The 23,722-nt window shown below is 38.3% G+C and overlaps 2 protein-coding genes across 2 annotated transcripts in view; one reads left to right on the forward strand and one right to left on the reverse strand.

Moving 5' to 3' along the window:
- LOC116174658 (RE1-silencing transcription factor B-like) overlaps positions 1-23,722 on the forward strand; it is a 394,864-nt gene that overhangs the window by 177,434 nt on the left and 193,708 nt on the right. The gene's annotated exons all lie outside the window — the stretch shown is intronic.
- LOC116175102 (proton-coupled amino acid transporter-like protein pathetic) lies at positions 3,194-16,077 on the reverse strand (the record flags this gene model as incomplete). Its single annotated transcript, XM_031493198.1, is given in 7 exon segments — positions 3,194-4,352; positions 4,405-4,583; positions 4,637-5,116; positions 5,169-5,319; positions 10,192-10,278; positions 11,087-11,151; positions 16,018-16,077. Coding segments are annotated over 7 exon segments (1,491 nt in total). The 3' UTR covers positions 3,194-3,835.

Here is a 23,722-nt window from a genome sequence, read left to right on the forward strand (position 1 = left end):
TTGTAATATTTTTTGTACTATGTTTATTAAAGATTAGTTATTTTATTAGTTTATTCAGACGGAGGTATAAATTTATTTGAATCTTGTGGCCGTATTATGAACTAATTTTATCTACTTTTTTTAATCATTGCCATTTAAATTAAAACCGTGACCAACTATACATGGCTAAATAAATGGCCAGTCAAGACCATGTTTTGTTCATTTCGGAGAGTAAAGATGTAAAAGCTCATCCCTTAATAATCTTAAAAGATATTTGCTTTATATTTGAAGGTAAGTGGGATGACCATGTAGTAGCTTTGGTAGTTAGTTCCTACTCTTAATATAATCAAATTGGCTTACTTTTCTCACTTTTGATAATTGTCCAGAAATATTTGTTTTCGGTTGATCTACGTCAAGTTACTTAGGATTAATTTTTGTTTTATGTATTGGACAACCCACTGTTCTTACTATGAGGGGGTAGCCACAAATAACCGGAATATAGCATTGCCGTGAGCGGAGCTTACATAGTACGCATTTCTGCTGAAACTGAGTATTAAAAACTGCCTACAAGGATGACCATATGGTAAAAAGTCAAGTGAGCGAATGAGTTGCTCAGTTTAAAAATGGTAACATGTCAAACTTCATTCTGGACGTACATCAACTGCCCGAATTTACAAAAATGTTGAAAAAATTTGAGAGCTTGTGCTCGCAGACTTTCGACTGACAATTGATCAAGTGTCTGAGAGTAGTGGATAATCTTGGACCTCGCTGTGATGAATTTTAACAGAAGATTTGGGAATGAAATGAGTTCCTTCCAAGTTTGTTCCTCGGGCTCTGACTGAATCAAAAAGAACATCGAGTGCTTTGAAACAACAGCTTGAATCTGATCAAGATTTTCTGTCAAAGGTCATTATTGGTTTGACTACAATACTATGCCACTAAGAGAGAAAGAGTTTTTGTTTACATTCTTAATTTTTTTTGCGTTTATTTTTGAGTGGGCGGGGTTTCAGCCAAGGTTGCTCTACCAACCAAACCCACTATACGTTTACAAATATCCATGCCCCAACCAGAGACCCTTTAGCAACACAGTTCAGATTTAACTGAAGTGCGCCACACGGGCCAGTAGTCACTGGTGATCGTCATGGTGCTATGGTTACGACCCAGAAACAAAGGAACACCCAAGTCAATCGAAGACACATCGGCACCACATCCAAAAAAATGTTGAGGTAAATCAAATACCAAAACAATGCCTTTTCGATGCCAAGGACGTAGTTCATTCAGAGTATCGTTTTGGAAAAATTAAATTTATCTCTAATTGTATTCTAATTAAAGTTCTCAACGAAAGGAACCGTTTTCTACCAACTACTGCCCTTCTTTCAGTCCTTGTATCAAAGTACGGGCTAGAGGGGGGGGGGTGGAACTAGTTTTATCCTTCATGGTACTCGAATGAAAGGTATCAACGAAAGGAATTAATTTCTACCAACCATAGTCCTCCTCCTCGGCCTATTATCGTATATTCCCTTATACCTCAAGAACGGATCGATTGTCAGAAGAGGGTACTAACAAAGGGCGATTGAAACGTCTGCAAGAAATATATCCATTGGTGATGTCAAAACAAAAGCTATTTCGGTTAAAAAATGCGCTTTATCTGCACAAGACTTGCGCAGAATTTATACTTGTTTTAAATACCAATACCTGGATTTGTTTTCATTTTTGAGTAGTTTTTTACCTCCCAAACCTAATGATGACGCTGCTTTCTCTTTTGAATACACGTCGATCGTCATTTATTATTTTTCGAAGGCGATCCCTAATATACTGATGTTCAATTTTGAAAGAAGCTTAAAATGATTTACTGAAAACAAATTGTTTCAAAGGCGACACCCCTATGATTAGGCAATACACCGCACATTTGAAAGAAAGGCAGTATTCAGATTAACACTAGAGGCGCTGGCCTTTACAATGGCATTTACAAATGGCGTGTATAGGTGGTAGCGTTTTGGAAACATTTGGTTATTTTTGCAGGTTTTGATGTGAAATTGTACTAATTTGAAATTGAATTTTTTAATTTTCATTCCGTTTTTGACACTTGAAGATCTAACCCCTTAATCTATCCTACCTGTTTTTAATTAGCTTGAACTTGATTTTCTAATTACAAATAAATCGCAATTTATTTTTCCATTTCTAGTGCACTTGTACAACGACTCGCCGATATTCCCTTACGTTGGTTATGCTTTAAAACAGCCTTACTATGCGGGGCAAAATTACGCTGACCACAATTTTAAACAATAGGTATTTTTCGATGTATCGTCCTTTAATAAAACGTGAGAGGTTCCACCCTGTATATACAACTTAGGACGATGTACACATTTTTAAGAGTTGGCAACCACGCAATTTTCAGGAGGGGAAAGCTGTCTGCGCCATCTGTAGAGCTCGAACGTGGGTTACGTTCGGCATCTTGTTTTTAATGGCCATCACGAAAGCATCGTTCCGTAAATATTTGTTGTGTTGTTTAATGCAGGTAGTAATCTTTGCATAACGTATTTGTGTTTTGTATGCAGCATTTTATATTTTTTTTTGTGAGTTTCAATCTTTATTGTTGAAATTGACTTGATTTAACCGTAATGCAGAATCACATATTTGTTACCGTTAACCTTTTTATTTGAAATCGTTTACGTTTTGGTGTGATGTTTGCTTAATTTATGTATTAATTACATGTTCTTGCCCAGAAGGTCGTCCTCTTTTGTTCTGGGTCCTCAACAGGCTTTCGCCCAATTACAGAATAACCCGCATAATGCGTTATAGAGGTGCCCCTTACGGGGCTAATTCGGACATTTTTTTGTGCGTGTACTGACTTGTTGTTCGTAATAACATTTTCGCCGTGAATGAAGCAGTCACGGGGGTGAAAAAACTGTAGTCAAAATTGAGTTACGACACTAATTCCATGATTGTGTTCGACATTCAACTGTAGGCTCGAAACCCTGAACGAGGGGCGAGATACAAACCCTACCGCCTGTGATGATGTATCACTGCCGTCTGATGATTTGATCACTCCCATTTTGGTTTTCTAATGTACTGATTTAACCTTTTTAATGGCCTGTTCCACTCACCTCAACGAATATGGCTCAGATAAATCTCAGATGATGGAATTAGTTGCACTTTCTCTAAAGTATTGTTGTTTTTCGTTTCCCTTGTACGATTAGATACTGGACCAATACACAACTTAAAATTTAATTGTCTTTTCACAGGAACATACATCAACGGATCTCAATACAAAGTATTTCTTATTAAATAGTCACCCTTTGTTAAGGTCAATTATAAAAATTAATTAAATAAATAATGTACCCTGGTTACTCTTTCAACTACTATACCTATCTAAAATACCTAAAACACACGTATGCATACAAAACTTTTCAGGCATCATTTTTCGTTGAAAAAAAAGGCACAAAACGTGTGGGTTCGATCTGAGCTGTTCTCTTACAAATGTGTAGAAAAAGTATATTTACAATGATAATGTGCAGATTTTTCTGATAAATAGTTTGTAACATCACAGCCATTTCATAGCAAGCAATGCAATAAAAGCGACAAAATTACGCTTTTAAACGAAATGCCTAAAAGTTTTCGTACATTACAAATAAAATCGTACAAAAATATTTTACAAAATTGTCCTAATTGTACAATAGAAGCATAAAAAATAATGCCTATAAATCACAGTACTTAATTTCTCTAGTAGTTTTCAATTGTGCACATTTGAAGGAACGCAAAGGTGTAGCCAGGAAGAGTTTTTTTGTATGAATTAAGCACTGGATAGGGAAATGTTTGCGCTTTGAAAAAAATGAAATTATTAATTAAATGCATTTCAAATGCCTGATGTTACATTAATTGGCACACTGGTGTTGTGAACTAAAGCGTTAGTTGATGCATTGAACAAGTCAAATAGGTTTTTAAAGAACATGGAGTCTGGCTTTGTGGTATAAAGATCTATAATGTCTTCGACCGCGGACTTTGTTCCAAAAATAAGAGCTAATAATCCAACAATGACGACAAAGGCGTTCTTGTAAATTTTCCAATTGTACTTTCCAAATCCCTTTTCCCAAAAGGTGACAATTTCGATCAGAATTGGGATTACAATTCCGAGAAATGAGAAACACAAGGCACCGATTAAGCTGATAAATGGACCGATGGTGGGTACTGCTATCGAAATACAGACGGCCACAATAACCATAACGGTTCTCAGTACGTAGTTTGCAATTGTTGGGTATTTCGTGAAGTGATCCTTGATACCGTTCCATAAAATCTCTAGACAGATGAAGAATTGCAGTCCAAAGGTACCGAAGATTGCTAGACCGATTAAAATCTGCACTATCTGAGCGGCGCTGTAAATAGAAAGACTTAGAGAAAACCAAGTGCTGCACTTCTAACTCTTACATGTCCTCCTCGGGGAGATTCAAGGTCACATTGGCGAAAGTGGCATCTCCGAACTTCAAGTAACCGAGGAAACCTACCAAGATGTATAAGATTGTAACTGCCGCCAAGCCTTGATTTAAAACACCAGTAAGACCGATAAACCGTTGTGGTCTCCTCATGTTGTTTTCAAGAGGCATCACCTGTAATTTAAGTCAGTAATGTGCCAAGGCATAACAGGTTTAAAAGTACGTACCACGCCGATTGCCTCCAATGCGAAGATGGTGATACTGAAGAACGTCGGAAACTGCGTGATGTCACCGACCAATTGTTCACTTTTAATAGATGGAAGGCCGACGACCAAATAGTATATTGTAATTAAAATACCAACGCCCATAAAACCGTTGGAAATCATTGAAACTGGAGTGAGATACTTTAAGTTTGGTACATAGCACAGAATGATTAAAGGCACGAGTAGGATTAGCAGGTACATTCGGACGTCGAGCGATCCCCAGTAATAACCGGTCACTTTGTCGAAATTCGCGGCTACTATTACGGCATAGGCGCTGCACGTTCCGAAGTAGGTGACGAAAATACCGATGTCCACCATTCGCCTGGCGCACTTGCTGTATTTCTTACTCCATGGGGGACCTCGACGGCAGGCCTCTTCTGCGACGTCGGCGAAGGTCAGTATCGTTCTGCCCGATCTTCGGCACAAGTCGTGCGCGCAGACGACCTGGAGACTCGCGGTTAAGTCTACTATGGGAGTTTTGATGCGAGTTACTTACCAGAATGTACGCGCAGTGACCGCAAATGATAGACTCGATGATGGTCGCGATGATTCCTACTAGTAGTCCCGAGCATCTAAATGCTAACGGCATTGCCAAAATTCCAGTTCCTAGGCACGATTTGAGCAAGTGTATGAGGGTACCAACTTCTCTATAACAGAATGAAATTTATTGTAGTTGATATAGTCAATGTGATGGGTCCATCCGGCGTAAACCAAGCGCATGGTGCGCGGTTGTAATTTTAAGTCAGTTAAGTTATTTAATTGATACCTTTGTGACGATTTCATGCAGTAAGTACGTGCTTACAACGTACGTTAATCTTAAGTGTTTGTTACATAAGGTAGGTACTTTAATTGCATGTACTTATAACGGTTGTATTATCTTTCAGTAAAAATGATTAAGTGAAGAGGCATTATCATTAATATATTACTAAACAAATAAGTGTAATATTACAAAGAAAATTGTTCTTCCGTAAGTGATTTTAATTCGTCCGCAATTGTCGCTAGTGCATTTTTCAGTCAAACGTAGTTTTAGGGCGTCGAATAGTTATTTAGATCTATGTCTTATTGAAGACACAGAAGCTATAGAAGATGCTGATGCCCCAAAAAGTTACGCAAAAATATAGCCCCAATTCAATAGCATTTATCTGTCTCGTGTTTGTAAAGTTTCACGATTTAGTAAGTCCAAACAGCACGTGCAGTTTGCATTAAAACACTAGACGCATAAACAAGAAAAAAATTAATTTATCCAGATAATTTATGACTTATTTAAATATTTCACTCTATTCAAATTTTCCACGTTTACAATGCAAATAAAAACAACAATTTCAATTTCATGTATCAATAGGTACATAAGCACAAATTTAAACTGCAAAGCGGGCTCCCGTTACAGTTTGAACTATAAACGCTCCCTATTTAGATAATAAATATATTTCTAGATTTTGTAATCGATGATTATCTAGGTCGGTGAATGTTCTTAATTTAATTCTTCTATAACTGTTTTTTTTAAATTGGTCTTTTGCAGCTAATCCTTTTGGCCCTTTCACTGAAGGCTGACCATTTTTTAACAATCTAACCACTTAGTATGGTTCTGTTTGCAATTGGATCGCCTCTTCGGAATTTGTTTTATCAAGCGTTTTACTTTAAGCACTATGGGTGGTAGTATTGATGCTGTAATTTTGAAACAAATAAAGTTATTGGATGGATCATTATATGCCTTGAAGAAAACAAAATTATCCTTCTAACGGTATCCTACTTGACCGGAAATGTGTATCGGAAGTAAAACAATTGACGTCACTAATCTCGCCAGCCTGTTTTAAAAGCATTAATGAAATATATCGATCGAACTTTCCCTTTCGCTTACGATCTTTGCCATTGTCAAAATCTATATGTATAAACCAATTTATTTTGGAAAAAGACGAAACGCTTTGTCTCAATTCCCATGGCAACGAGCCTCCGTATGCACGGAAAATGTTATAGCGCAATAAAATGCGTACCTAATCTAAATATAGATACGCAACCAATCTTGTGTGTGTGAATATTTGTTTAAGCATTGTATGGAAATGAATTATTTCATTTATTCATAACCCAAGTTGGTTTTTAATTTAACCATACGGAAGCTAAAAGGGAATTAGAAATATAAAGTACCAATCGCGGTTTAAAAATGAAATATTATTTCAGATGTAAATGGAATAAATTAATATTTATACCTACGACGTTACGTGTGTATATTCCGTGATAAGGGTAAATGAAGCGGGTCATTGTAATTAAAATAAGAGCAAAGAGAGCGAGTGGACCACGTCTATCGTAAATTCGTAACCGAATGTTAACTGACAAAAAGCTTATCATAGCGCGGAGTAGGTACTTATACAATTCATCGTTGCGAGATAAAGTGCTTATTGGGGCATAATTTACAACGGCGATACCTATAAATATGAGTGTAAATAGTGGGAGAGTAGCATCCGTCAAGCGACTGCAGGCGATCTCAAATTTACACTGGTCGTTTTCGCGGAACGTGTTGTGCATTTTCCAAATTAAACCGTCCACTGGGCGGATCCCTAAGCCAAAAGCGAGCCATCGAACCATCGGCGTATCTCAGCGGTGATTCTATAGCGCATAGAGCGTCCAATTTCAACTCCAAATCGAAGAAACTGTCTCAGCGAGGATTCTATAGGCGGTCCGTGCAGAACATCTTATTTACGCGACGTTTTAATAGGGCCCCTTTGGACTAGGGCCATAAGCACGAGCTTGTTCTGCTTGTACGTAAATCCGGCCCTGCTCGCGAATTGGCAAAGATGGGACGTTGATAGCGAAGTTTGCGTTTGTTCTTTTTTGGCTCGGCAACTACAGCTTAAGCAGACAGGCGCGCAAGCAGTACTCGAAAGTACAATTCTTCCGCTCGAAATTTTGTTAATCTCGGAAGAAACCCAGTTAGTGTAAAAATTTGCCAAAAACCGATAACTGTCAGTGAGCTGGAATTTTATCAAGGGTTGTATAGTTACATAATTGTATTTCGTAAAAACAGCGGAAATCGTTAGAATTCAGGGATCGTTTTGATTAATAAATAACTTGAATGCGTAAGTAAAACAATTTCGATGGTTAGCCTTGAACTAGTTTTGCTTTGTTCATGCGCTAGTAATAACCAAAATTTCCGCTTTAAGCACAAGTCATACTATATGTATCCACACCGTCACGTCACCTACCGGTAACGTAACATAAAATATTCTCGTTGACAAATCTTATTTTTACCCAAAATCGTTATGAAACCTTAATTTTCATGCCTACTTTATCTCAGGAAAATGTTTCCATGACGGAGGCAGACCAGTCTACTTTTCCTGCCGCCTGTCACTTTACTGGCCGCACCTGTGGCTTTACAGGCCACACTTGTCACTTTTCCTGCCGCACCTGTCACAGTAAAATGACATTACTTGACTCGGAAAATAAAATACTCTTGTACTTCAATATTTTCTCGCCAGTAACGTGTCATTTTCTTGACTTTTATGTCTAAAATCGACATTTTTAGTACGATTGGGAATTTCAGTTTTCCGCCTTGAAGTTTACCAGCCTTAATGACCACCCGGTATATATGGATGAATAATTAGGCGCTTCGTTACTGAGAAAATCGTAGCTTCCAAACTGACATATTTTGTTTGGGAGTTGGAAATGGAGTGGAGAATTAATGGCTTCAATATGTAGCACCATATGCCAATAGCTGTTAGTAAAAAAACAAGAGACCGTTTTAAATTTCGCAGTTTTATAATTGTTCACGTACAGATATTGGAATTATTCTTGCAGCATCCGAAAGCTGTTGTCCTTTAGAAGATGACGGGAAATTAATATTTTGCGATTTCAATTCCGTTAATTAATTATTAGATGTCGTCTTGTATAAAAACAGTCACGTCAATCACGTAGGTAACCGCCACTGCAAAACTTATTATCTCTTTTTCGTCGCATGGGCCAGACGGAGATGAAAATATAATAACATAATTTGTGTACACCTCACAGGCGACCAGTTTTGCAGTGAGCGACGTTTTAGACGATTTTAGTTTCCCTGTGTTCATTCTGCGTAGATAACAAAGGCACATTTTGGTTTACCCGAAATGCCAAGCAAAAATAAGCATTACTGGGGCGATTAAAAATCAGTTGCTGTCGAGTCGGCTTTGGAAGTTCAAGTTAACTACGATTTACCATGTAAACAAAAATTCCAAAGGTGACTCGATAGCAACTCATTTTTGCTCACATATAGTATAGTAGTTAATTAATTATGTTGCAGAAACCCTTGCCTGATGCGCTTGGGTCTAGTGGCATTGGAAGCGCGCTTAATTATCTCAGATTTTGAGATATGTCCCACATTTTTAGCACGCTCGGGAGCCTGGGAATTAAATAAAGAAGTTTTAATTTTTGAACGCTATCAACTGAGTACACCGGACGGAATTTGCGACGTTCCTTTTCGGTATTCTCGAAGTTTATATAAGGTAAACGCCTAATTTAGAGGGCATCTTTTGGTATTTTCCGTATTGAAAACCGTGTTTAATTATAAGGGGGGTTATGTTGCGTCTTCCTGCATTTTATTTCCCGGTAAATACCTTAAATTAATTTGTGCTTTCGTTCCGCTTAAAAAATTTGTTGCCGTTGCCGTAATTCTGTTTGTTAATTATTCGACAGAAGCCGATCGCGGCTGGGCGCACGATCTCTGGACACCGTTTCTCTGACGGCATGTGTGGCGCGGAAGCCCGACTGCGGTACTGAAGGTCCGGGTTTGTAAATGTATAGTGGGTTGGTCCGCTGAAACCCCGCCCATTAAAAAATAAAGCCCAAAAAATAAATAAATGTTACCCAAGGTAAACGTTTGGAATTTTTGTCAAGGGACAAGGCCGCATTCTCCTGGTGGCGCCCGAGTCTACCGTTGCGTTCTCACAGCTGTCGTTTCAGTTGCAAATTATTTGGACTTATATTTAATTATGACTGATATTTTCTTGTAGTGAATTAAATTTTATTTTTGGATTAAAGTAATCATACAACAAGAGAGATGATGGGTAAGAAAAAATCTCGAAGGGAAGGAAAAACGACAGGGGAAGAAGGACTAGTACGGGAATGCACAGCGTTTTTAAAAAGAACCTCCAATTGGCATGTCCATACGTAAAGATCTGAAGATGAACGTTTAATTTGCCCGAAGCCACACATTACGCAATAACAAGTTAGCAGTTAAAATATCAGAAGCGCGCCAGTCAACTTTGTCTTCCGGTAAGTTGTTTTATTGCAGGAAGGTCTACTACTTCATTATTTCCCACGTCCTGCTGACCGTGAAGATTTCGTTCTTTCATGCGAGAGTGTATGTTCGCTCTTTACGACGTGCATGTTATTTCAATTAAATTCAAGATGCGTGCCGTGACATTAGGGGCTAAAAATATTTAGCATTGATTGGTGCACTTCAGCACTTGTAAATACTATCGTCAGAAATAAAGTGCCTGGCTTCGATAAATCTTAGCATTTTTAGATTGAGAATTAAATATTTATATACTTACGATACAGGGTGTTCAAGCACACGCGCCTTAAAGGGATCAAATTGTCCACCTAAAGCTGCCTCGGAGTCCCCCTTCGTAACTTCATATCTGTAAAAAACGCTTGAATTAAACTGTGGTTCGGGCAGGTAGATGGCCAATTATTCTTACTGACTAACTTTGTACAACAACGGTGATTTTTCGCTGGGATCAACATGCAAATTTAAACAAGAGAATATCTTCACAACCATTGCTATCGCTACTCGCTGCAACTACAGACTAAATTTTGAAAAATGTAAATGGAGGAGGGTTGATTGAATGATAGCAAAATAATGTGCTGATCCATAAATAACATTTGACCTCGATAAGTACAATCTACACTAAATGTTTGGAAAAGATTTTCGTTTGTTTTTCGCATTATGAATTAAAATGTTAATTGCACTATCAAAGTGCAAGTGATATTTAACGCAATTTACTCGTGCACCTTCTAGGTATAATAATTATTACTTTATTGAACGTGTTAAATAAATGGCTAACCTTCGATTTTTATAAACCAATTAAAACTTAGAGAAATCATGCGTGATGTGAGTGGCGTCGATAGTCAATTTCTATCAGCTACACTCGAGGTTACACTACAGACGTTGGAATAGCAGAATATTTAAACAAAATATAATTGTTGGCTGGAAAACACTCCAGTAATACACATAATATTGAATAAGAACGATGTAAAGTTTGTTGTGTGTCTTTTTTCATGTAGGAGGTGAAATGCAACGATTGGTAGGTAGTCTCTCCAAGATGGTTTTCTTAGTGTTGGAAGAAAATGAATATTGGTTCTGAAACTATTGTTTCCTTCAATAACTACTTGCTGAAGGAACTAACAAATGAAGCAGATATGATTAAATAAAATGTTTTCACTTACTTTCCATTTTTAATTCCAGATTCGTCCTTTGGAATAAAAGTATCCAATTCCGTCATATTTTTCTCCTGAAACAAAAAGAATAGAATTATAAGTCTTTTTAAATACCAAGTAGTAGGTCACTATTTGTGGCATATTTATCGTGGACATAATTTAGCATTAATTAAATCAAACTAGAAATTACAATTACTTTTCTGGATTAGTGTCATGACGTATTCGTCATTCTTTCGTTGCATGCTGTATACTTTTGCAGTGCTTCAAACGACACAAACGACTACTCATTTCCATTTTTGGATTACCCTAAACGAAAGGCCAATAATCAAAATCTATATTTATATATACAAATACAGGCAGAAACCTTAAAATAGATTGAGGCCATACGCAACTTTCAAAAAGTGGTCATATGGTATTCTAAATTCTAATGAAGGAGGAAGGACATGCCATTGTGAAAACTGGACGCAAATCGTTCTCTTTTTCACCTTTCTTTGATCCAAAGGCCTGTTTTTGTGGCTCTCATGAACTTTAGTAAACCGACCACCGTAACCGTAACTGTTTAGATGAACCAAGACAATACTGCTTTTGCCTTAGAAATGCGTGGAGTTTTGAGCCATGGCTGCGCTACGACCAGGTCAAATCTTGATGGACATACTGTCTAAATTTGCTGCAAATAGGTAAACTTCTACAAATCCACAAATTATGCTGTAAAACAGCTTCAGACTTTTTCAGAAAAACTAAAGCGTGTGCAATATTTAATTGAAAGGATATATTTTCACATGTAAAATACGTGAAAATTACATAAAGCTCTCCACCAACTTTACCAAAATGAGACTATGATAGGAAGAACACAACATTTAGTTCCTAGCGTCAAGACAATATGTTGTCAAGTTTCCGTTACTTTTGTTTAATCGGGCAAAGTCTACAAATTCTTTTTTGCTGCCTTAAACGAGTGCATTCATCTCTGAACTTCTTGTGACCACATCCCGCATTTGGAATATTAACAAAATTTGTAAGTATTACCTATGTAGTTGAAGCTTGATCGATAAGTAACAAGACTTCCGTAGGCACAGAAACTTTTATAGCATAGTCAGAGCTCCCAGCGATCTGGAAAACCGGGAAAACCTGAAAATGTCAGGGAATTTAAAATAGTCAGGGATAATCTGGAAATGTCTGGGAATGTGTAAGTCGGAATATTTCGGAAAGGACGGAAATAGGTATGTGATTTCTGTAATGAACCCATTATTGCCGAATTTGTCATGAATTAGTATGTCGTAATAATGCATAAGATGCATTTTTATATTTTGCGAACTAGCCCAGTCAATCTGCGACCAAAATCGTCAAATAAAAATAAAATAACTGATTTGAAAATTGACCAAAATGTTCTTTGGGCCTTCCTCTTGAACACATCCAAAAACACCATATGTGGAGGGTGGGCAACATGTCGCTATTTTGAATGTTAGGTGCCTGTTTTCAGTTTTTGTTTGTATATCTCGAAAACTATCAATTTTTTCATAACTTCCTGAATTTACAAAATGAAAGCTCATTAAACTTCTTGCAAGAAACATTTGTGCATATTCGGGATGAGTTAAATGAAGCGGGTCATTGTAATTAAAATAAGAGCAATGAGAGCGAGTTAAATAGGTGTATCGTAACCGAATGTTGAATGACAAAAAGCTTATAATCGAAGTAAGTATTTATACAATTCGTCGTAGTAAGATAATGTGCCAGATTTTGCAAAGGCGATACCTATAAATATGAGCGTAAGTAGCGGGAAAGCAGCAATGCATAATCGGCGTTCGTAATGCCACATCGGCGCCGGTCGCATACGCAGAACTAGGGGGGAGGGGGGCTACGCTCCCCCAAAACCAAAATCAGCCCCCCCAAGCCATGCCACAAATCATAATTCGTATGCAGCTTTACTTATTTGCCCTCTATTTTTTAAATACACGGTGTTTTTTTAAGATGGGCCATACGACAATGTAAAGGCGTTGAGATATTTAAAATGGTAATAGGGAAATTTACATTGCATCAATTATTTCGGTCATAGCTTCCTCGCGAACCATCTGCCACAGAACTACTTATAGAAATTGTTTCTAAATCAACACATTTATTCAAATGAGATATAAACGTATAAAATTACAAACGGTGCTCGAATTGTTTTCCACCGGCAACTAAACAATACCCGATACTCGGCACTGAATAGCTCGCATTACCACTCAGCTACTGCGCCCACTCTTGTACAAATTATACTACATGAAGACCTTTTCGAGCTGCGGAATACATGTAGCTGCTTCGTTGATGCAGTTTAAAGGATCAGATTGAGGAACTGTCAGCGAAATAACTAAGCGCAAGGCCAAGATTTGAGAACAATTTGCGCAATGTAAATTTCCCTATGGCTCATTTTAAATAACACAACGCCTTTACATTGTCGTATGGCCCACCTTAAAAAAACACCCTGTATAGAAAGAGATGTTTCCGTCGATTCCGAACAAATTGTTAATAAATTTGCAGAAAAAACTAGAAAAATACCTTTACGCCTGTAGTAATATCAATAAAATTTACTTCTTGTATTTTTTTATAAGAATAACATAATTTGATAAATTTACATTTGGTAATTCTTTAATAATGTGAATGTGATGCTCAGAATTCAGCAAATTTTCAACTTAGTAGAATGGGAATGCTAAGAAAAAGAGATATAAAAATTGGATGGTCTTTTGGAATGGGCTGTATAATGTACCTACACCGGGCTGTAGCCCCCCCAACAGTTGAAGTCTAGTTGCGCCTATGGCCGGTCGTTTTCGCAAAGCACGTTGTAAATTTAGTTAAACCGCCCACATTTCCAAGAAAAACGAGTCATTTTCCGAAAAGAAACCCCCCCCCCCCCTCCCAGGATTCTGTGATCGGTCCGTGTATTTAGACCTTATTAGAGTGTAGAAGGTCGAGCTAGAGTCATTTTGCATCAAGAGAGCAATTGAACCTCGATTTATGAACAATTGTATTATCGCGTCAAATCAATCAAAACAAAAGATTATACAAATAGTCACAATCTACTGGATCATTTAAAAAATTTTACCTTCTTATAATGATAATATTTATTCACAGGGAAACCCCAGAAAAGAACAGCATAAATATAATAATAATGAATTACCAAATAACAAATTGAAAGTGTGCATTACACATAAAAAAAGACAACATATGTTATACAATATTAAATTAAATGAATATAATAACTCACAATAATAGTGAACTACCCAAAAATGATTTTTTTCACAGATACGAAAAAATTGCGAGAGACGAAAAAGTTTTTAAACAAATCGGAAAACTCATTCAAAATCTACCAGTAGCGCACCTAAAAAAATGTAGGGGTAGAAAATGGAACATGGCCCCTGAAAAAACATCAACCTGCAGATTGTCATTACCATTGACATTATCACATAGCCAATTATGTAAGCTCTTCAGCGTAACTTATACAAATTTGAGCTAAATATGTTAAAAATCGCAGGAGAAACTTCAAACTTCGTGAAATTATAACACTTTGTAGATCGGTAACGAAGCGGATCTATGTTTATATGAACTTTTAGTAATAAAAATTTCCGTAAGTACATCATATTTAGGAATACCTTGTATATGTATATGTTTCTGTAAAAATATCAAATCTATACCTCGACAAACAAAGTTGGTTTTTGTGCCTCCATTTGGTTTGGATTAAGCAGGATGGCCTAGAGACGCCCGTTTACGGGAGGAGGATAATCCGAAACTACCTCCGCATGGGAACAGCGCAAGTCGCCGAGCCATGTGGGGAAATCCAAGAACTGGAGATTACAGCGGGGGTTCCGCAGGGTTCTGTCCTAGGACCTACTCTATGGAACGCGATGTACAACGGGGTTTGGAATCCCGCAGGGGATAAGGTCATCGGATTTGCCAACGACATCACAATCATAGCACGCGATCTCCTGGGGGTGATGGTGGGGCGTATGAAATGTGATGTCAAAGAAATTGCGAATTGGATGACGGGCAGATAATCCGGATAAAACCAGGATCGCCATGGTGACTGGAAGCACACAAGCTTGACGTTTGTCGACCACGTCCGACATGTTCGGTAGTGACTGACCGAGTGACCGACTGACAGGAGCCAGAGAGTAAATGAAAACTCTAATTGTGGCATCGTAAGTTTTACAAAAAAAAAGTAGCAAGGTTAGCGAAAACCGCGTCTCTATTCTTGGTGATAACGGAGAAATCCCGGTATCAAATCGAAATTTGGATACCCTGTACATAACGGCTTTAAGAGAATTATTGTAGCAATTGTTTCCCATAATAGCGTAATAACCACACTGGACAAATGGAAGCATAATTCAATGAAACTTTTAACAATTACGGAATTTTTCTCAGTACAAGGTAATTTTTTCAAAAGGACGTGCTTAATTACTGCACAATAAGCAATTAATGTACCCAGACGTTCATTACGTTCGTCGAGATTGCTAATTTTAATTATTTTTCAATAAATGATGAATTAATACGTTATTTCTAGGCATCAACTTGTTATGCTGTAGTGGCAAAAATTTTAAAAGGAAAATTTTACAGCAATTAATTTTCTATACCGATTCTATTAGGAGGCCGCAGTTTAATTTAAACGGCGCATATGTGTTTGGTCGAAATTTTGACTAGAGAACATTGGCTAGCCCAAAATTGCGCCCTAAGATTTCCCCAGTGTTCTTGGCCCAAACGTTCTCTCAAAATTTTACAATTATTGATCCTTTTCGATATTATATGTCACAAATCTATTTTCAGTATTATACAATCTTGGTGTACTTTGACTGAAGATGTCGGCGCAAGTGGGCATTGTAATGCTAATATCGTGTTCCTGGTTTGAAATTTAAAATCAGTAATGAGTTCACCAGTTTAATGAACTTAAAAGTAAAAAAAAATTAATTACTTACCGATTTCTCCATTTTGTTTGTGTGCTGCACGTTCTTATTCTATTATTTATGGGTTGTGTCCTGTAACAAAAGCACTCAATTAGCAAATATGTCGGACGCGCTCGATGTTACATACTGAAATGAAACTGTTTAAAAAATGGAGTGAGAATTGATTTAATTTCATGGGAATATCAATAACCGAGTTTCTATATTTGTTTTGATAATGTGGGTTATCGCAGAACAAATTAAAACGTTCTCACGATTGTGTGCGATTTATAGTTTTTAATTTTTACGTAATGAGTGACGCATTGGTCATTGCTCGTGGAGAGGTATGCGTTTTGGCAAGTTTTCAGTATAATGCAATCACTTTTAATTTTGCTTGAAGTCCACATGCACTGTGTCGACAGTTACGTACCAACGCTACCAGCAGAAATAGATTTAGTTCCAACAAATTTGGAACGAGGAAATATTTTGTTCCTCAAAATTCAAGAAAAGAACGCAATTTTTCTGAAAACGGAAAACATAAAATAAAAGGGGCCCGGTAATCGAACCATGTGGGACATCGTAAGCTCCACTGTGATAGAGGAAACCGCAGGAATGTAACCTATGCAATCAATTTAGTTCTTCTTGTCGTTTTTATAACAATTTTCCGAACATGGTTAGTGCAGATTTAAAAAAGAGTAATAATTAGCATCATAACTTAGTTATAAATTGCAATGACCTGATTCGTTTATTAAAACCGATGCAGATACATTGCGAAAATTAATCTTCGTGTCCTTTAATTAGACGTTTGCGACCTAATTATATAATTATGGACGATGAAAATTAAATACCTACTAGACTTTCTGGTGCGTGGGAGTATCCGAGAAGAGTTACCCTACAGCTAATTTCCTGAAGTTTTGCACTAAATTACATTTCTCTACCAAAAACATGATCACTCCCACTAATAGTACTTATATCCATTGTGTCTTACTGTAAAGTACTAAAGGTACCTATGCGATGGGAGGTCTGAGTAATTATTTTCCGACAATCTAATCAGGATTGAGAAAAGAAATAGATTTGATAAAATAATTAATATCTGCACTTGCACGTTGGCACCAGATGTCCAACGTTCATGATGTAAGTCCATACAGTATACGAGTAATTAGTTTAAACTTCGCAATTTAGGTAAGTAGTTAATTTTTACATGATATAAGATTTTCCTTCCTCAAACTGAATGAAGGGAGGTGTCTGGTGCAGTAGCGTGAAATTCGGCCACAAATTAAGATGTCTGGATTGATTTGTATGTCAAGGTTACGTTTTTCTGGTGTCAAGATGTAATTGATTTGTTTTTCGATTTGTCTGATGACATTTTGCCGCAAGTGTGATCACACACAGAATGAATCAGTGCCATACGCAGGCCACATTGAGAATCCTCCAGTTCGGTTTGCAGACCAGGAGGAAGCAAGATACGAAGAATCGCATACGATTTTCAGTAGGCGAATTTTTTGTGACTCTGCTCGTATTCGGAAACTAGACTTTTGATCCGGCTCATATTCAATAAGACTGATGATCCTTGAACTCGTAGAAATCGATTGGCGAAGGTTTGACATTGCTCTCTTATCTCTTTTCGTTCTCGAGTTAGACGAGGAACAGATGGACAAAACCATCACATAAGGGAAATTGTTTTTCTTTCGAAAAATTCCCCTAAAAACATTATATTCAAAAGTTTAATAATTCCCGTTATAATACGGGATTTGCTCAAACTCAAATTATTCTCAGACTCATTCATAATCACTTGATACTTGATACTTTGACATATGCCTGGTGTTGCCGCTTCTCCTAGGATTTAGTCAACTGTCGTGGGGATGCGTCCCTGGTAGGCACTATCAGGGGCGTTTCACCACTAGGTACTTTGTTGCCATCGCGCTGAGCCGCGACATATGCCAAACAATTTGGTGGATTTTGTGGATGGGGGGGATAGCTAACTGGGCATTATCCGACCCGAACGGGCAGGGCCACAGCTTCGCCACTAGAATATCTGCCTTGGAGGGAACTCTGCTTTCTGGTGATAGCTTCTTCACCGGGCGTTCATTAGTTTCCGATGTTCCTATCCTTTGGTACCGTTCCCTTCTCTGTTTCCCCCGTGATCCTCCTCTTTTTATTGTTGTCCTCTCCCTGCGTTACTTTCTGTCGTCCCCTCCTCCTCCTCCTCCTGGCTGCTTGTGCTTATGTCTGATTCTTCCTCCATCTTCAGTATTCTTCTGCTTTCTTTCTTCATTTGATGCTTGTCTCTGTTCCACTCTTCCCATGGGAATCCCCGAGGCCGTTACCGTACCGTTTGGTCTATGGTGGTGTTCCATGTGAAGCAGGGTCGGCCTACCTTCCATTCCGAGGCACATAGATTCTTGGCAGCCCGCGGGATATGGACTTCGTTCCTCCTGTTTATACAGGCTATTTCGAAATTCGCGCACACGGACTGTTTGATGGTGTTATACAACGAAAACCCAATAAAAAGTTACTCTACCAGTTTTTGATCAGACCGGCACTTTTTTTTTCGACGTGCTGAAGTTTGTTTACTAGCAGACGGCGGACATTTTGAACAACTGTTGTAATTACGTACTCGTCATAATTATAGTTTATTTTGAACCTTCTTTTGTTTTTAAAAATGTGTTATTATTAAGTTTAACCAGTGGCGCAGCGTAGGGGGGAGGCGGAGATTTTTAAAACCGCGGTAGCTCGAAAAGTAGCGGTCTGATGGAAAACTGGTAGAGGAACTTTTTGTTCAGTTTTTGTCGTATAACACCATCCCATAGTCCGTGTGCGCGAATTTCGAAACACCCTGCATGTCCCCAGTATCTCATCTGCTTCATCTTCAGTCTCCTGGTGATCGTCTTTCCCTCTGTTGTAAGGTGGCTATTGCTTCATGCTTCACTTGGTCAAAGGCCTTCGCCAGATCTATTGCTAGAAGTCATGTTTTGGTTCCTGCCCCCCATTGTTCGTCTAAGAACCTACTGATCGTGAATATATGGTCATCGGTTGATCTTCCTTTTATGAATCCTGATCGGAATGCACTATTATTGACCTAACCTAAGGGTTTCCCAAAGTGTCGTCAACTTGAGAATTTAAATAGCTTGCTTTATGGGTTAGGGTTGTTTGTATTTCGCCGATTGACAGGTTTATGTTTCCTTTCAAAAGGGTCTAATTCTAATTTTCCACGCCCATGTGTATTGCTAACCGGCGATATTCTGACGTCTCGTTTATCTAGACTACCTGGTTAATTGCCCCCCGTGGCCTGCGTCGCTCTTCTATCGCTAGTTTGATTTAATTTAATTTTATAATTAAATTATAACCTTAACCCTAGTGCTTAGCTTTTCGCCCTGTTGATTTGGTTTCTACACTGTTTTGCCACAATTTAATTAAGACCACGCGTTTAATTCGCTTTATTCATTCATGTCTTTATAAAGACAAATTCCACTTGATCTTCAGCCCGATTTAAGCCCGGATCCTCCTCGCGTTCAAAATTTACCGAATTCTTTACTAAAATAGGTAAAGTAAACAAAGTAAACACACAGGGTCAACCGTCCTCTTTACCGGTCCAGACTGAACTCTCAGACTCATAGTAGCCATATAGGGCCGATCCTAACTCAACTCCATGTAAAATCCCATAAGGCGATTTTCTAGTGTCAATGTCATTTGAAGGTGACTAAATAGAGAGGTTAATAACCTAACGATTAACGACCCCACGAAGTCGGAGGGGCTGAGGGGGGTTATTGACCTCCAGATTTTGGAGGGGAGTAGCGATCAATATCGATTGAAGGTGGAGAGGTTTAACGACCCCACGAAGTCGGTGGGGCCGAGGGGGTAGGTCATTGACCTCCAGAATTTGGAGGGGAGTAGCGATTATAAAGTCTTCAGATTTAGGCATATTTAATAATAGTAATCATGGCATGGATAGCGTATGCTGAGCAGACATGGACCAAAGCAAGCGACTTTGTAACGGCAGTTGAACGCCTCAGGCAACTCTTATCGGCGTTAGTATTTGACGCCGAACATGAAGCCGTGTACGGGAACGGTGAATATAGTGCAGAAGAGTGTCTGGCCATTGCTAACAAGTACGAGTTGGGTGAAAAAATTTGTGACAGTTATTTAAACTTTAAAATATGTGAGAGATGTCTCATACACAGATTGAAGGATGCTAAGTTGGAGCAATTTAGTAGTGAGCTAAGTGAGTGGATAAGTCTTCCCGACAATGAAGAAGACCGTTGCAATTGATGAATCGCAGAATTGTGTATATAAAATGCTGACGTGGTCGTTTGCTCACCGTGAAGCGCGAAAAGGACCATGGGAAACCGCCGCCCTCGATAGATTTCGTTTCCGGTGTAAAATCGAACAGATTAATAGAGTTCTATCTCCTGTATTAGAACAGAGTCATCGTGACAAAGTTTATCGTGACAGACTCTCCCCTCCATAACATTGGCAATATAAGTGAGGCTGTAGTAGGACTTGAAATCATTTCAAAAGTGGACGCGAAGTAGTTAAAATGGATCTTGATACACTAAACAGTTCCACTTTCTGCAAGCCATTCAAAAACGTGAAGGACATGGAGGTGGGCGAGAAATACAGAATCGTAAGCATCGACACAATAAACACCAAGTTCGGCGACCGAATACTGGTAGAGACCGGAAACTTCAAATGTGTTCTACCCTTGCGTTTCTACAACTACTTTAAAGAAGATAATCGTCTTGAAACATTCAGAGCCACCATAGCCAATAAGGATGTTTACATAACAAGTGCTGGATCTGCTGGGCAAACGACTAATTTAAAGTTTATGTAAATATAGAAATTGTATCTAATAATGAAAGTCTAAAAATAAACATGATATACGAAATTTTTTTTTTATTTCATAATAAAATTAGTACTTCATCATAAAACTGCTCAGTTTTGGCATCGTCGTCTAGGTGTGCAGTTCTTATGAAATCAGTGCACATAGATACCAAAAATAGCTTCAATAATAACTACTTTACGTGTTCGTGTTGGTGTTGTAATCGCAACGGAGATGATGATGATGATGATGCTACTCCCTCACCTCCCCACATTGAAAATATACATAATAAAGTGATCGAAGAACGTTTAATCGATTGTACTTCGTACGATCTCCTCGATGGTCAGTTCGTTGAAGTAGGTTACAGTACACACCTTAATCTTACACCAGTTCTACGAATCGCTTGCTCCTCCGACAATGCTATAGTGATGGTGAAAGAGGATTGGGAAACGCTTCTAAAGTGGCAAACATACCTTGAAATGAAATTTCTTCGATCGCATGAAATTGAAGGTCGTATTAATTGGTCGAATGTTAAAGAAGAGGAAGATATCGAATATGAGGAAAGTTCTGAATCACTTACTAACAATATTACAATTTTTTACAATTGGCAATCGGTGAAGGATGCTGAGAAAATGTTAAAGAGTGTGACAATTCGACGCGGGAACCATTCCTGCGCAATGAACAAGAACGACGTTGAAGAGTTTTTCAACCTAAAAGATATTATCAATTATCGACTAGAATTATTGGAATCTTACGCGCTGCCATCTTTTTATCAAAATATCATTGAAGAGGTGAATAACTATACCGACACTTTCGGAAAATGGAATTTGGTGACGATGGTGACGACGGCAACGATGACATCTATCGCGATATTGAGAATGTGTTAAATTATAAGTACAATGTAAATTCTCATAATACAGTTTGCATGATGGAAATCCTACACTATCGACCTACTTATTTAATGTATCACATATATCGACCTCAGTAAACGTTATTACTTTATTTGAGCATTTTCTTTTGATGGATGGTTTCCTATAAATATCGCAACCAATTGCTACACGTCAACAATGTTGAATCGGAAGCGGAAGTGTACGGGTGGGAGTGGCTTGGTTAATACTCTCATAAACAAACTTCCAGTTGAGCTACATATTCCAGGCTATCAGTATTGCGGACCTGGCACTAAATTAGATAAAAGGTTAAAGCGAGGCGATCCCGGAATAAACCCGCTAGACGCTCAGTGCAAAGAGCACGACATTAGCTATAGGGATAACCAAGACTTGGAAAGACGACATCAAGCAGATCGCGTTTTAGAGCGGAAAGCTTGGGAACGGTTAAAAGCTTCCAACGCAAAGTTAGGTGAACGAGCTGCCGCTCTTACAGTAGGCACCATTATGAAAGTGAAACGAAAGTTGGGGATGGGAGTTAAGGGGAAGAAGAGCAGTTTATTGAACTTGCGTAGGAAGATTGCTAAGAAAATGAGGAAAAGCGGCAATACTGTGGATATAATAAAGTCAGCTGTTACGGCAGCAAATATGGCAGTAAAAAGTTTAGGTGGTAGGAAAAATGTAAGCGTGCCTAGAGTAATTCCCATACCAAAACAGGGAGGGTTTTTACCATTCCTGATACCCCTATTTGCTGGTCTGTCAGCAGTTGGAGCTTTAGCCGGCGGTGCTGCAGGCATTGCTAAAGCAGTTAATGCATCCCGTGACGCTCGTAAAATGCTAGATGAAACATCACGCCATAATCGCACGATGGAATCGATCGCTATAGGAAATAAAAGTGGCGGGGCGCTGTACTTGAAACCTTACAAATCGGGAGGCAGTTTAGCCTTGCATTTACGAAAAAAAAAAAACTTCAAAAATTGCCCAAGCGGCCGTTGACAGATGTAGATCTACGTAAGCATGCAAGAGGGTGTGTACCATACTTTAGGGATGTGTTTATGCGAGATAGTATGCCTATATCGCCATGGAAAAATGAATCCGGTGTTATTAATTTAGATAACCAACGAGGGCGTGGCACTCATTGGGTGTCTTATAAAAAACGTGGTGAACGAGTGTGGTACTATGATAGTTTCGGTAATATTCCACCACCACGAGAAGTGATTGAGTATTTCCGCGACTGTAAAATTTATTATAATTACGGACAAGAGCAACAATTTGGAACAACGAATTGCGGTCATCTGTGCTTAAAATTTCTGTATAAATAACACGCATTTTATCTCGGTACCTGTAGTCATAATGTCGACAACCTTCAGCATAGAGGGCGTTGGAAATACAGCCAGTCATGATTTTTATCCACCCATAGAACTTCCATCCGAGAAATTGTACGTAATAGGGGTGGTCGGTTTCTATGGCTGTAACAGTATTAGAAATATTCACGCGGGAAACGATAAATTCTATTTTAGGAGAGGTGATAATTCCCACGGAATAGCAATTCCGCACGGTGCATACGAGTTGGAAGAGCTAAGCGCGTATATAAAAGCTCGCATTCCAACAAATCGCTTTAGTTTACGTGCAAATAACAATACGCTAAAGTGCGAACTTAGCTGCGACTTTGATATAGATTTTACTCCAAGAGACTGCATAGGACGCATGCTCGGTTTCGAATCGAAGATATTGGAAGCGAACGTTCTACATACATCTGCTTTAGATATACAAATCATTAAACATACTAACATTCACATAGAGTGCAATCTTATTACGGGATCCTATCGCAACGGAAATCCCGCTAAAGTACTTTACGAAATAGATGTTTCTGTTCCACCGGGTTACCGCTTAGATAAAATTCCCAGTAATACTCAATATTTGCAAGTTAATACCAGTAGAATTAGCAATATAACAATAAAGCTGACAAATCAAAAGGGCGAACCAATCGATTTCGGTGAAAGTGAGCCTTTTACAGTACGATTAGAGTTAAAAGAAT

The sequence above is a fragment of the Photinus pyralis genome, unplaced genomic scaffold (genome assembly GCF_008802855.1).
Source record: "Photinus pyralis isolate 1611_PpyrPB1 unplaced genomic scaffold, Ppyr1.3 Ppyr1.4_LG6, whole genome shotgun sequence".
NCBI lineage: Eukaryota > Metazoa > Arthropoda > Insecta > Coleoptera > Lampyridae > Photinus > Photinus pyralis.